The sequence below is a fragment of the Hyperolius riggenbachi genome, chromosome 3, assembly GCF_040937935.1.
Source record: "Hyperolius riggenbachi isolate aHypRig1 chromosome 3, aHypRig1.pri, whole genome shotgun sequence".
Lineage (NCBI taxonomy): Eukaryota > Metazoa > Chordata > Amphibia > Anura > Hyperoliidae > Hyperolius > Hyperolius riggenbachi.
In genome coordinates, this window is record NC_090648.1 from 111333446 (window position 1) to 111349265 (window position 15820).

A 15820-nucleotide genomic window follows, 5' to 3' on the forward strand; every position below is an offset into this window, starting at 1 on the left:
TTAAAAAAAAAAAGTTAAAGTCCACCAAGCACAGCCCTTAAGCCTCCACACTTCATTAAAGTCAATGGGATGCGGAATATATCACCTACTACTTGTAGGTGATAAAAATTCGGTAATTAACGAAGAAATGATGCGCCTGAACATCTTTGAGAATTGATCTTTTATTGCGGAAAATACCGACTTTTGTGGAAATTTTACCGCATGAATCCCGCACTTTTATCACACTTTTTCCGCATGCGGAAGAAACATGCGGAACATTTTGAGAATCCCAACTTGCCGGTATTTTGGGTGCAAACTTCCCGCATGTACTTTACCGCATGCGGGAAGTCTTTGAGAATAGAGCCCAATCTCTCTCACTATAATCAACGTCTGCCTCTCACCCGACTGGCAAGCTGGCAGGATAATCTTATTGAAGCATGCAACCTTCGCGTAGTAATTTATTTGCTCACCACGTGGTGTCGCTGTGCGCTTCATGCAGTGCAAGGTCACCGCTGGCCAGGAAGTAGGAACTCGCTGGTGCGTTCCAAGATGGCGGCGCCCTTGTGTAGTGCTGGGAGCAGAGTACAGGTAGAGGGGACGTGCGGGGCATTCGTGACATGGGGTCTGTTTCAGCACGTTTGTTGTTGGAGGGGGACTGGCGGGTTGCCTTTTTCGGGCAAGGAGTTAGTTTGATAAAAATAATTTAGGAATAATCTTGCCAGTGCACGATGAAGGCTGGCTGTCATCACGTGTCTGCTGTGAGTCGCTGCAGAGGGTTTGTAAACTGGTTCAATTTGAATAGCAGTTTGGAAAGTTTATAAAGAAGGCAAACCGCTTGTTCACTAGGAAAATACTGTTCTTTTTTTCAGTAGCGGTGTAATGAAAAATTTTGCTACCCATCATTTTGCATCTTGCCATAGAGGACAGTGTATGACTGTGTAGGCGTGGCTCCTCTGTTAACACGCCTGTAATTTTTTGCAACCACAGATTCCATTGAGCTAGAAGGGGGATTGTTCCTTCCAGGGGAAGTTATTAGTTGAGCAAGAAGTCCCCTATGGACTATATACCCCACCCCTCCCCCCCCCCCCCCATACCATCCCTTACATCCTCCTATGGACTGTATACCCATATCCTTTCCTTATTACCACAATTCCCTCCCCCCCCCCCCCCCCCCCATGTTAATGTTTTGCTTTGGCAATGCTAAATGTATTTGGTCCTGCCAATAAAGCTTTTTTGGATTTTGATTTGGATTGTTCCCTCCAGGGGGGGTTATTAGTTGAGCAAGAAGGGAGGGTTCTGTGTGAGAATAGGGTTTGGTTGGGTTGCATTTTCTGATACAGATTAGAGATGCGAAGTTCGGATCTTTTCATTGATCCGGATGATTCAAATCGGATCATTGAAAAGATCCGGATCTTTGATCCGAATCTCGGATCATTTTACTCTGGAAGCATTCGGGGGTGAAATGACTAACAGGACAGGAGAAGGGGAGAAGATGGACAGAGGGCAGGGAGTGGACAGAGAAGGGAGGAGGGACGAGCAGAGAGCAGAAATGTTTGTTTGCACACAATACCCACATGCTGCAATCATATTCTTTACATGTATTTCACCTATATGTTCATCTGTAGACTTTGAATGCAAACGTCGCACAGTGAAAGAAAGCATTCCCCAAAGCATTCCCAGAAGTAAAGTGCAGCTGTTTAGAGCAGTGCAGGAGGATCATATTGCACAGCAATCACAGTGCCTGCAAAGTTACTGAGCTGTGCTGAGCCAAAAGTTTCCAATTTGTTCACTGCACAACTACGGAACAGACAGCCTATAATCAGCAGCACGTTATAGCCAGTATGTGTGCTCTACACCTATCTGGCAGTGGCACCGATGTCCCCTCTCTCTCTACCTGTGGCTGTGCAAGGCTGCCTCCCCTTCAACAGAGCGATCCATCTCAGCTCTGCTTCCAGGACCCCCGCTGAGAGGGGGGTATGTCACTCCTGGCCCCGCCCCTTTTGTGATCCGAATCACTCATTTTGATGATTAGGATGATTCGACTCACAAAACAGATTCGGATCAAAGATCCGAATCGTTCATGATCCGGACAACACTAAGGCCCGGTTCACATTAGCGGTTGTTTGCCAAACGGACCGGATGACCTGACCGGATCCGGACCGGATCCGGATCGGAACCGTACGGTTCTGATCCGGATCCGATCCGAATCCGGTCAGGTTGCATCAGGTGGCAATCAGGATGCGATCCGGATCCGTTTGGCAAAGTTAACGTAAAAAAAAAAAAAAAATGTTGGGGTCTGGGAGGTCAGCAGAAGGGGGACCTGTGGAATCAGGCCCTCTGCTGTTTAGCACTCACCTCCACCTCCGACATGCTGCCAACATCCTGCCAACACCTCCAGCTCGTGCTGCTCCACTCCAAAATGCTTGCCCATGTGTCCCCAGCCAATATCGCCGCAAAAATCCGCATAGGAAGTGGGGTAGAACATCCGGATTTCTCAGCCAGTGTGTTGTGCGGCCTCCGGTTCCCATTTGTTTGTATTGGCCGGATGGTGCAGTCCGGCTCCGCCCCGGATACGGCTGCCGGAGGGGCCGGATGAAAAAATAGCGCATGTTGGAACGGAGGCCGGAGTCCGGATCCGGCCCGGATCCGGTCCGGCTCCGGTTCTGCAGAACGGACCCATGTGAACGGACGCATAGGCTTTAATTGCTATGCCGTGCGTCCGTTCCGTCCGTTCTGCAGGCGGTGCGGCTCCGGCACGGCGATTCCGGAGGGCCACCGCAAGTGTGAACCGGGCCTAATACAGATAGGTTGAAGTCAATGGTTAGGTTGCACTTTCCGATAGCTATACCTATAAATAAGTGCAACCGGTTGCAAAATCTGATAAAGTTGCAAAAAATTTCACCACAGCTGTGATATTTGTTAAAGGGAAACCGAGGTGAGAGGGTGATGTTTGACAAAATTAGCTGCATGCTTGTTTCAGGTATGTGATATAGACCCTACTGACCAGAAAGATCAGCAAGACAGCCAGGCAACTGGTATTGGTTAAAAGGAAATTAATATGGCAGCTTCCATAGGTCTCATACCTCAAGATCCTTTTAACTGTGGCAATCCACTACTTTTGTATGTTGGATATTAGTGACTTTTGCAGTTATTACATTAGTGCTGGTCAACATATTCATATTGTTGGCCTAGTTCTGACACATTTTAGATGATTGAATAGCATTCACTAGCACTTCAAGAAGAATGCTATAGACAACAGTGGAAAGTAGTGGTGTTTGTCAGAATTGCCTAGTTTCCTGAAGCTTTTCCTTTTAAAAGGTGGTCGAATGAGGCTGCTGGAGCACATATAACTGTTTTCTGCATCTGCGGTCATGGCAACGACCGTGGCTCTGCACCTGCGCACTCGGTGCCTGACCCGGGCGCAGATTCCTGGTCTTTTATTTGGTAGGACTAAAGAAGAGCTCTGCAACAGAATGCCACATAGATCTAGGAAAACTTTAGTGCAAAGAGAGAAGAAGCGGGCACCTTCCGTCAGAAACTTAGGTACATTTATTATTCCAAGTTGTGCAGCAATGGAAATAAATAGAGGTTACATTGCATCATCACATAGAGAGGGGTACCTCATGTGCTGTAGTGCCGGTTGCTGGTGCAGGAGGTGGGAGTGGGGATAACGGTGGGCCTAGCTAGCTAGGAGCTAGGAAATCATCCTGCTTCTGCCTACCGATCCACCTCTCAGTTGCTGCACAACTTGGAATAATAAATGTACCTAAGTTTCTGACGGAAGGTGCACGCTTCTTCTCTCTTTGCACTAATATTGATGTGGACTTTCTTCAGTTATACCTATACAGCGGAGCACACGCCAGGCAGCGGATAAGAGGCCGCAAGGTTGCAGGGTGCGTTGCCAGTTCGCAACACAGTCAACTTTCTCCCATACCAGCACAATCAAGTTCCAAAGGGGAAGTCCCACACTCCTTTTTCTAGTTCAAACATAGATCTAGGAAAACATTTATTCCTGGAGTAAGCATCTAAAGTAGTCCTGAAGCAAGATTTAAAAAGTTAGAGGGAAGGCTCTGGATCCCATAGAGTAGATGGAATACACACCTAGCTGCTCACTCCACTTCTCCAATGAATTTCGCCTGACTGCCCCCCGCATCACCTAATCCTATGCATGCCTCCTGGATTTCTCAAGAGCTGCTCCAACACTAGGGAACTCCTTACCTCCCCCCAGGTTACCCCCTCCTTCAACATATTCAAGAAGGCCCTCAATATTCAACTTTTCACTCTGGCCTGATCCCCCCACCCCCACTGGGGCTCTAAACCCGCAGGTGAACTCTGGCCCCTACCTTTTGCGTCCCTACCTCTCCCTCTAGGGTTCTCCTCCTTATGTCTCCTACCTGTTCATGCACCTCCGTTATTGTACACCCATCCTATGGATCTGAGTGAACTCGACTTGCCTAATCTCCATGCTCCCATCCAGTGACTGACTAAGCATTACCTTGTACTCATACTGTGCTGTGTGATCTGGTTTTATGTATTCCTGTATTGTCATATTGCTGTATGTCACCCCTAAATATTGTCTGTAACTTGTAACTAATGTCCAGCTCTGCGTCATATGTTGCTGCTTTATAAATACAATAAATAAATGAAATAGAATTCAGCATGCAAGCTAGGAAATCATCCTGCTTCTGCCTACCGATCCACCTCTCAGTGTAGAAGTGTCTGGTTCTGTATGGCTTCAGAAAATCATGTTCTATTTTTGTTATTAAAAATACATTTTTGGGATTTCTGAATTTCTAGTATAAAATGTGATATTTTAAATGTAATTTATCTTTAAAAGCCTTTATATATAATTGCCTGGAAAACTCTTATATTCATTTATTTCTGTTTGCATTAGGTTTTGCTTAGGGGACTAGATGTCGCCTGGCCCAAACATGGTCAGATTCGTGCCATTCAGACAACGTCTGTATGTCTAAAGGTAAGCTGTAGTCCTACCAACACTTTGGTAATTATGAACACTATCTGCTTCCCCCAAAGGCCTGGTTCACCTTGCACTATGAACGCAGCGGTTACAGAAACCGCATGGTAAGCACATTCACTGAGAATGCGATAACGTCGTTCACATACCAGCCACTGTGTTCGAATCGCCATCCATCCGCTCGTCCATGGTAACATCAGCCACTGCTCGTCAAAAAACTGATTGGAGCTTGGCAGAAACATAGGGCCAACAGGGAGTTGAATTGTAAAAAAAAATAGTCCTACCTTGCAACAGTAAGGATTCTCATTGGTCCACTGTGAACCAATGTGAATTTTCTCTGTTGAAGCAGGATTCCCATTGTTTTTTTTTTTTTTTTTTTTTTGGTGTGTGTGTGTTTTTTGCAAGCCAATAGAGCAGGGGTCAGGAACCTTTATGGCTGAAAGAGCCATAAACGCCACATATTTTAAAATGTATTTTCGTGAGAGCCATACATACAATATGGTTCAAACTGGCACAGTACGCATGCGCAGCAGAGGGTTGTCCTTGTTGCCATGGTGATGTGTATACAGTTGATCCGTCGGGCAGCGGAAGTGTCAGACACGTCTTCAGCTTCTCTTGGGTTTCAGCAACATCAGCAATTTCCCCGAGAGCCAGACAGGAGAAATACCGACTAACAGCTTATACAATTAGCTTGCTGACTTGGGGGTTGATTCACTTTGTAGGATGAGATCCCCACACTTTGGCCCAATAGGCTGCCTGTCAAGTGACAGGCAGCCTATTGGGCCAATTGAAGTGCAGGGATCTCATCCTACAGAGTCACTGGACCTGACAGGGTCCAGAGTGGAACAATTGGAGCAGCCATCAGTTTTGGGGGAGCGCGAGTAAGTTAGTAGTGCATGCTACAGCAGTAGCAGGCCTACTTTGAAAATTTTACTAGCGCTGCCACACCAAGCTGCGCTGCTTGATTTGTCTGTGAGCCAGATGTAGTCATCAAAAGAGCCACATCTGGGTCCCAAGCCATAGGTTCCCTACCCTGCAATAGGGTATCCCATGCTTCTGCTGGGCTCCGATCTTCTTCGGACCAAGCGGCAAGTGCCAGCGGTACTTTATCCACTGGACAGGTGAGTCATCGGTTTGCATTCGTGATCAGCCTAGTGGAAACGGACACCATCCATTCCCATAGGCTTCCATTGCAACGCGATCACGATACAGTTATGGAAAAATGCAGCCGGTTGGGGCTTTGCATGTGCATTTTGGTCCGTGCGCATCACTTTCCCATTGACAGTGTGAACACATCCCATTCATACCATAGGATGCATTGACTGACCAATTTTGTGGTTTCCTTTTCCTGCAGTGTGAAATGGGCTAAATACTTCCTCCTAACACGTTAACACGACTTATAGCGAACGAGGAACACTTTGCTGATGATCTACTGATAAAGTGATCGACTTAGTGATTTAACCTATTCATGTCTTTTCCTAGAACCGGGCTGCACGTGTGCGCGTGGGCAAGGGTGACAAGCCGGTGACCTATGAAGAAGCTCATCCTCCACACTACATTGCCCACCGGAAAGGCTGGCTGTCTCAGCACACGAGTGAGAGTTTTTACTTCTTGAAGTGCATAATGCTAATCTCAGTGATATTCTATTGTGGCACATGGCAAAGGTCGGGCTGCTAGTGCCGATCAATGAGATGTCAGTTTTCCGGGTTTGCATGCAGCTGGTCTGGGCAAATGTACTTACTGCTGAATTTGATTAGCCCATGTCCAAGCTGTGTACAGTTTGCATTAAATTTGCATGCAAGCTGGAGTAATTTAAATCCCATTGACCATCTCCAGTACAAACCATTTACTCTTCCCACACCCTGTCTTCAGTGTTCTCCCCTGGCTCTTTTTAGCCAGGTGCTCCACCCTGATAATTTTGTTCAGCACCCGGCTGTCATCGACTCACTTCCTTATCCTCCTCCTATACTGTAAGCAGAATATCACCGGCCCTGCATTGCCCCCTCGCACCTCACCCCGCTACTTTTCATGCCACCCAACTGGAAAAAAAAATCCGGGGAGAACACTGCCCTCTGTCAGTTGGACAGTAGTAGAAAGCTCTCTGTCCGTTGGATGGTAGTAGACAGCTTTCTGTCAGTTGGATAGCTGTAGACAGCTCTCTGTCAGTTGGACAGCGGTAGACTGCTCTCTCAGTTGGATAGCGGTAGACAGCTCTCTGTCAGTTGGATGGCAGTAGAAATCTCTCTGTCAGTTGGACAGTAGTAGAAAGCTCTCTGTCCGTTGGATGGTAGTAGACAGCTTTCTGTCAGTTGGATAGCTGTAGACAGCTCTCTGTCAGTTGGACAGCGGTAGACTGCTCTCTCAGTTGGATAGCGGTAGACAGCTCTCTGTCAGTTGGATGGCAGTAGAAATCTCTCTGTCAGTTGGATGGCAGTAGAAATCTCTCTGTCAGTTGGATGGCAGTAGACAGCGCTCTGTCAGTTGGATGGCAGTAGACAGCCCTCTGTCAGTTGGATGGCAGTAGACAGCCCTCTGTCAGTTGGATGGCAGTAGACAGCGCTCTGTCAGTTGGATGGCAGTAGACAGCGCTCTGTCAGTTGGATGGCAGTAGACAGCGCTCTGTCAGTTGGATGGCAGTAGACAGCGCTCTGTCAGTTGGATGGCAGTAGACAGCGCTCTGTCAGTTGGATGGCAGTAGACAGCGCTCTGTCAGTTGGATGGCAGTAGACAGCTCTCTGTCAGTTGGATGGCATTAGACAGCTCTCTGTCAGTTGGATGGCATTAGACAGCTCTCTGTCAGTTGGATGGCATTAGACAGCTCTCTGTCAGTTGGATGGCATTAGACAGCTCTCTGTCAGTTGGATGGCATTAGACAGCTCTCTGTCAGTTGGATGTCAGTAGACAGCTCTCTGTCAGTTGGATGTCAGTAGACAGCTCTCTGTCAGTTGGATGGCAGTAGACAGCTCTGTCAGTTGGATGGCAGTAGACAGCTCTCTGTCAGTTGGATGGCAGTAGACAGCTCTCTGTCAGTTGGATGGCAGACAGCTATGTCAGTTGGATGGCGGCAGACAGTTCTCTGTCAGTAAAGAGACAAAAGAGCCATTAGAAACTGTGTGTCTGTGTATTGTTGTTGGGAGTACCTGTAGTGAAGCCAGGGCCGGATTTGTACTCTTTACCGCCCGAGGCCACTGTCACCAGCCACCCCCCCCTTCAGTATAGGTAGCGAGGTGACCCCTATCCAGTTCCCTCCAGTATAGGTAGCCAGATGACCCCTTTCCCTCCAGTTTAGGTAGCCGGATGACCCCCTTAATGCCCCCCCCCCCCCCCCCCCCACCCCTTTCAGTATAGGTAGTCAGCTCACCTTCACACCGCAGCAGCCATCAGTGTCACTCATTTCTCTGCTCATCTCCAGTGCAGAAGCTTCCTCTTCCCTTCCATCTCCAATGCTGCCCAAGTCCATAGCCGCTGGCCAAATGCAAACGTGCACAGTGAGCAAGGTGACTGCTGCACGGGTGGCTAGCGGCAGAGTACCGCGGTCAGGCGCTCGCCTGATCTCCCTGCATTGCAACATTTGCAACCTTGCAAATGCTGCACCAGTTTAGCCTACTGCTTTGGTGCCCTTGCTCCTGTGGTGCCCTAGGCCATGGCCTAAATCCGACCCTGAGCGGAGCCATTGTGTGAGTTGGTGCAATAGTAAAAATGGTACTTGCATATTATCCCGTCTACAGAGTTTGGCAACTTCTTGTTTAAGTTCCTAGCTTGCAAATGGGGCATCACACTGACTCGGGGCATGGTGCAATGGAAAGCCAGGACTTTCAACTTTCCAAAATATAGTTAGATGTTTGTAGGATGCTCTCCTACCAACATCTAACTATTTTTTGGAAAGTTGAAAGTCCTGACTTTCCATTGCACCATGTCCCGAGTCAGTGTGAAGCCCCATTTGCAAGCTAGGGCGGGTTGAAAGAGGGGTGTCCCCTGCATTTGGCTGCAGAGAGCACATTGGAATCGAGTCTCCAGCCCTGACCAGTAACTCACAGAGAGAGAAGATGAAGGGGTATAGCTTGGCTGCACCTTCTTCCTCTGTAATGAGACACCTGCAAAAGGAGAAGACCTCCCAGGGGGTGCTGCTGATCATCAATGTCGGCTTCATTCGGTACTTCTGTAATCGCGCTTTCTCCAGGCAAGTGCAGGCGACACCCATCTCTCAACTTGGGAACAGAGCATTCCAACGACTCGGGACTTGGTGCAAAGGAAAGCCAGGACTTCAGCAAAAATGGATAGATCTTGGTAGGTGCAAAGGAAAGCCAGGACTTCAGCAAAAATGGATAGATCTTGGTAGGTGCAAAGGAAAGCCAGGACTTCAGCAAAAATGGATAGATCTTGGTAGGTGCAAAGGAAAGCCAGGACTTCAGCAAAAATGGATAGATCTTGGTAGTGGATCAAACAGAACTTTAACAAAAAGCTGCCAAACTCTGCAGACGGGATAATATGTAAGTACTGTAAAAATATAGGTAATTGATATTACTGATATTTTACTATAGACTAACCCAGCCCCCATCCTTGCACTAACCCTCCACTTCTATTACAGGCCTGCGTGGGTCTACTTTTTAAGACCCGTACCCGACCCGTGACCCGCTTTCTCGGCATTCCACTCCGATACACACACCCAACCTGTGAAACGTCCGCCCTGCAACCAACCTGCTTTTCTGCTGCCTAATGCAGCCTTGTAGAGCGGGCGGCAGGGAGCTGATATAGTTAGCTGTCCGGACGGCTGGATTGGCTTTTGTTCGCCTCTCCTCCACCAGCAGCAGCACTGCACTCCCGACATCATCTTCTGATCACATGATATGACGTGATCGTAACCCGGAAGATGGTGTCAGCGTTGCAGCATCGCCGAGGTGGAGGAAAGGAAAAGCCCATCCAGCTGTCCAGACAGGTAACTTTAACTGCTCCCTGCTGCCTACCCGACCCGCATTTGACCCAATGCAGGCCTCTTGCTTCTAGTGCCTAAAACTAACCCACTCATCTAAACCCTAACACCACCCGCTATCGAGTTTTACACTAACCTCCTCGTAATACCCAACACTAATCCCAGTTCCTAAATTACGCTAACCATTGTTCCCTAAGAAGGGTGCTCAACTCGCTACCTGGGCACCAGATTATTGATAATTTACATTAGCATTCTAATGCCCATGTTGGTACATGCAGCCTATAGAAACACACTGTATAATCTACTAAGAATTTAACCCTTTACTGCACATGGAGCTGGGAGGGATTATAAAAGTAAGATAACAGTGCTGAGCTATAGTGCTGGCCACAAACAGTTAATCTCTCAGCAGTAGAGGGATGAAGTGGGCAGGGTGAGGTGTTCTGCTCTATTCTGGGGAGTGAACTTAGTAATAACTGGGGTACGCCCACTTTCCTTGTATATTACTTTTTGAAGGGATCCTGAGTCATCTGACTTTGAAGGAATTTCTCTGCAACTGCTGCATCAAATGTGAACATGGTTTGAGTAATGGCTTCCCTCCCTATTCACTGTTACTTATCATAAAAAATCTGGGAGGGGATATCCGGCTGTAATGACGTCAGTTGCAAAATGTGCTTAGCGTAAAGCAGTCTGTCTCCAGGCAGATGTGTGAACCAGGGCTGTGGAGTTATTACAAAAATCTTTCGACTCAGACTCCTCAGTTTATTGAAACCACCGACTCCAGGTACCCAAAATTGCTCTGACTCTACAGCCCTGGTGTGAATGATCAGTCATTCTGTAAACCCCCCATACCTATAGAGCTTTTAGCCAGTAACAATAGAAAGGTTTTCAGAAGTCTCTTGTTACAAAAATATTATACACAAGGTGATTTTTTTCACACAGGCTGTGATCAAAGTTTGCATCAGGGCTAGAGCTGTACCATTCCACTTCTCCATCACTCTTCACAGCAGAATGATTTACTGTGACTCAAACACACGCACACAGATCATATGAGAACAGCTGAGGGATTTTCAGCTTCAGAGAAAGAATCTGAAGAGAAGGACCTGTACTTTATTTCTGAACTTGCATGCTTACATCCCTCATTCAGAATGAGCTCTTCCTCGCTGTAAACTCCGTTTACAGACAGAGAGGAACAGCTGATGAGTTATTTACACATTATTTGATGCTATATTTCTGCTGTCTATCATTGTCAAGACATTTCACTAACAGGATTACAGCCAGTGAGGACTGTCTCTGTATGCACTGGACACAGTCCTCCATAGTAATGCCCACAGTGAAAACTGTTCTCTGTAAATGTCATATTTTCTTCACAAAAATATGAAAAATGGCCTTTGTATAGCTATTTGGTAGTAATTACTGGAAATATATGTGGCATTTAGAATTTTAGTTAACTTTGATAGTTGTCCTTTCGTTCTGTGTGTAACGCCCATTCTTGTTTTCAGGTAACCTGGATGGCGAGGAAGATGCTGCTGGACGCACCATAGAAGATATCTACATTAGGAAATTCATGTATGGTACATTCCATGGTTGTCTGGCCAATGAGATTGTGATCAAGCGACGTGCCAACATGATAATTATCTGTGCCGTCATCTACAGAAAGCTGGCGCCGCAGAAGTTCTACTTTCTCATTGGCTATACTGAGACATTGCTGTCCTACTTGTACAAATGCCCAGTGAAGATAGAAGTACAGACTGTGGATACTAAAGTCATTTACAAGTGGTTGTAAGTGCAGCCACTAGAAGCCACACTCTCTTCTCTGTATGTAAGTCATCTGTGGATGAACACTTCCCAAGATCATACTTGTTCCTTTTTCCTGATCCAAGGGTTCCAGCTTATGGAAATCAAAGCTTTGCACAGAGGTGACTTAACCTCCCTAGCGGTAAGCGAGCTGAAAAATGTTGCTAGGAACAGTTAGCCCGAATCAGATTCGGCTGAAATAGCAAAGCTTAGCACTGAGTGTCGCTGGCATTACGGGAAGCTTCGGCGTCATCCTCCTCCTGTGGTCCTCGATTAATCCCCTGGCGCTTTCATTGTTGTTTTTCCCCACGGCGATATCTTTTTTCCATGACGGAAAAATGATGGTCCCTCGGCGTCACTTGTCATCCCCATATCCCCTGGCATTTTCCTGTTGTAATGACGCTGCATGCGCCCCCTAGTGTCAGAGGCACGCATCACCATCAGACTTGGTGGAAAATTTAAACTCTTTATTGGATTCAATACATACAGTAAAAAAAATATAAATTCTCTGGGCAGCACTACTGCCTCTAGCATCAATAAAAAACAAAAAAAAAATTATATTGTATGTATGTTCATGGACCACTTGCAAGCAGTCCGTAAAAATGCTTATAATATAGAGAAATGCCTTTAAAAACAAAACTGTACAGCTTTTGGTACAAAAATCTGGATTTATTGACCGCCAGGGAGGTTTAAGCACACCTGACGTGAAAGGGATATGGAGGCTAACGTATTTTCTTCTAAACAATGCTAATTGCCAGGCTGTCCTGCTGTCATCTGTTTGCAATACTTTTAGCCATAGACCCTGAACAAGCATGCAGATCACATGTTTCTGACAGAAGTCTGCCTGGATTTGCTGCATGCTTGTTTCAGGTGTGTGATTCAGACTTTACTGATGCATGAAAGATCAACAGGCCTGCCAGACAACTGGTACTCTTTAAAAGGAAATAAATATGGCAGCCTCCATATATCTCACACCTTATGGTTCTCTCTTTGGGTCTACTTTTAAGAACAGAGAAGCTAAAATATTAACTATAGCTAGTTTTTTTTACACTGTAACTTATGTGGTAAATAAAATTCCCAAGAAATGACTGAATTGTGTGTTAATTATGCACTGGGTAAAAGTGTGTGTGGAAGGCATGGGTTCAGTACTAAAAAAGGAGAAATGTAAGCCTGCTTTGTAGTTCCTATGCCAGCTTAGACTAGATTCAAATACCAGAGCTAGAGGCATGCATTGAAATCCACAGTAAGCACCATATTACCACACATTTAAAGGATTACTATCGATGTATGCATTTATTTTTAAATGCTGTATGTTGTAGCACACATTAGGGCAAGTACTAGGAGCAATTTGATTCCTCACACAGCTGTTCCTCTCAGCTGTAAAATCCGCGTACGTTAAAGGGCGCCGGGAAAAAAGGGGACGCAGTTTTAAACGATAAGCATGAATAACGTTTAAAAAAAAATTGTGCTATATTTCGTTTAAAAATAATGTTTTATAAAGTTATAAATCATTAAAAAATGTGTATGAAATTGGCAATTGTAAAAACGTTAATCTTCCCTGTTTAAAAAGTGAAATTTATAATAACGTTTTATAAAACATTAATAAGAATGTTACTAAAGCTATACCTAACCCTACTCTCACACAGAACCCTCCCTGTACCTATCCCTAACCCCTAGACGCCCCTGGTGGGGCCTAAACCTAAGACCCTCCTGGTGGGGCCTAAACCTAAGACCCCCCTGGTGGTGCCTAAACCTAAGACCCTCCTGGTGGTGCCTAAACCTAAGACCCCCTGTGATAAGCATTAATAACGTTTTTAAAAATATTGTGCGGTTTTTCGTTTAAAAATAATGTTTTAAAAAAGAAAAATTTTACAATTTTTTTACAAAATGTCATAAAAAATATTGTACTGTTTTTCGTTTAAAAATAATGTGTAAAAAATTATAAATCATTAAATAATGTGTAATCATGAGAAGCAGTTATAAAACATTAAAAGTCTCCGGGCGCCGCTTATAAAACGTTATTTTTCTCCGGCGCCCTTTTTTCCTGTTGGGCGCCCATTAAACAATATTTATTATGGGAGTGAATGGCGGCGCCCTTTTTGTCCACCTGCCTCATGCGTCCAAATTTCCTGCTTCCGTAAAATCGTCAGTCAGTTTGGGCGTCAGTGTTGAATACAAATGTATCTAAATACTGACGGCTCCCAGAGGGCTAGACCATGTCTCTGCACAGGGGAGTTGCTATCAACTCCTCAGTTTATAGTTTATCACCTTGCTGAAAGAATCTTGTTGATATGGTGGTAAGGGGTTAAAGATTCTAGCAATGTGTGTTTATTATCTTTGCTTCTCTTGACTGATAAAGATACTAATAATGCTAATTGTAGTCTGCCCCTCTCAGCAGCTTGTAAAGTGGATGCAGCCTGGAGTGAATCACCACAGGCAGCCAGTCTGAGTGTAAACACAGACTAGTGTTATAGCTAGTTACATTCCAGCAATATTACAGCTCATTTAGTTACCTGTTACCACCTCAGATCAGCCTATTTCTCCTCATGGCTCCTGCATGATGTGAGTGACACAGTAAAATATATTTGTGAGCTGTGTGAGAAATGAATTTTTAAGCAGAAATAGAGGGAGAGAGACCTGGGTGAATAAATAAAGTGCCCCTTGCACTAGTGGTAATGTGTACACTTAGGCCCCGTTTTTGGCAAGTAAACGGACCGGATCCTGATCGGATCAGGACCTGATCCTGCTCAGAACCGTACGGTTCCGATCTGGATCCGGTCCGTTTGTATCAGGCATGCATCAGACTGCCAGCCAGATCCGTGGGCAAAAAATAGTGACATTTAAATTAAAAAAATGTTGGGGTCAGCAGAAGGTGCACCTGTAGAATCAGGTTCCTCCGCTGTAGGCCTCACCTCCACCTCCGACATTCTGCCAAACAGCTCCAGCACGTCTGTCACTGCTGCTCCACTCCAGACATGCTTGGCCCATGTGTCCCCATCCGAAATGGCCACTTGGATACGCATAGGAAGTGGGGTAGAACGTCAGGTTTTTGTAGGCAGTGTGTTCTGTGCCTTCCGTTTCCCATTGGTTTCTGTGTTCCGGATGGTGCTGTCAGGCTCAGTTCCGGCTCCGGTCCGGGTGCGTGGGCCGGAGATCCGGACCCAAAAAATAGCGCATGTTGGAAAAGTGTCCGGATCCGGTCCGGCTCCGGTACGTACGGAACGGACACGTGTGAACGTCTGCATAGACTTTGCATTGCTATGCGGAACGTACGTTCCGTTTGTACAGTATACGGTCCGAATCAGATCAGGAAAATCCGGACAGGGAACGCTAATGTGAACCTGGCCTAATATAGAGTATTTAAAAAAAAAATTCGTTTCAATCGATAGTATTCCTTTAAAGTAAACCTGACGTAAAAGAAACTGATTAAATAAACAATTGTATTTATCCTCCTACTCCTAAAAATGGCTTTTTTTTTAATATCCCATGGTTTTATTTTAGATTTACCAGTAAACGTTTACAACCTAGATTGAATGTTTTGTCTCTGCTCAGTAGTAGCCTTTTTAAGTGTTCTTAAATGAAAATACATGAACTATTGACCTCTTCCTATCTCTCCCTGCTCTCAGAAGTTGTAGTCTGTGAGGAAAACCTTTATGGCTGTAATCAGTGATGTTTACTATATTCCCTACAAGATAAGCTGTCACTTCAATGCCCGAAAATTAACTTTTCAGGCATCAAAATACAAGTAAAACTACTTGGATATATTAACCACTTCCCGACCGCCTAACGCACAGGGGCGGCCAGGAAGTGGAGCCCGCAAGGACCAGCTCACCCACAGAGGCGGCAGTCCTTGTAAGGGCATGGGCGGAGCGATCGCGTCATCCGTGACGCGATCCTCCGCCGGCGCCTGTCTCCGCTCACCCGCCGCAACATCCCGCCGGCCATATGGAAGCGCCGGCGGGATGTTAACCCGACGATCGCCACATACAAAGTGTATAATACACTTTGTAATGTTTACAAAGTGTATTATACAGGCTGCCTCCTGCCCTGGTGGTCCCAGTGTCCGAGGGACCACCAGGGCAGGCTGCAGCCACCCTATGTCGCACCCAAGCACACTGATTTCTCCCCCCCTGCCCCAGATC

The 15820-nt window shown here is 46.0% G+C and overlaps 1 protein-coding gene across 1 annotated transcript; it reads left to right on the plus strand.

The window, feature by feature from the left end:
- The first annotated feature begins 504 nt into the window (after nt 1-504).
- On the plus strand, nt 505-12766 carry MRPS24 (mitochondrial ribosomal protein S24). The gene is made up of 4 exons (XM_068272361.1): nt 505-567; nt 4874-4954; nt 6437-6548; nt 11384-12766. The coding sequence occupies exons 1-4, from the start codon at nt 529-531 to the stop codon at nt 11665-11667; spliced, it is 516 nt and encodes a 171-aa protein (XP_068128462.1). The 5' UTR covers nt 505-528; the 3' UTR covers nt 11668-12766.
- Nucleotides 12767-15820: the final 3054 nt, after the last annotated feature.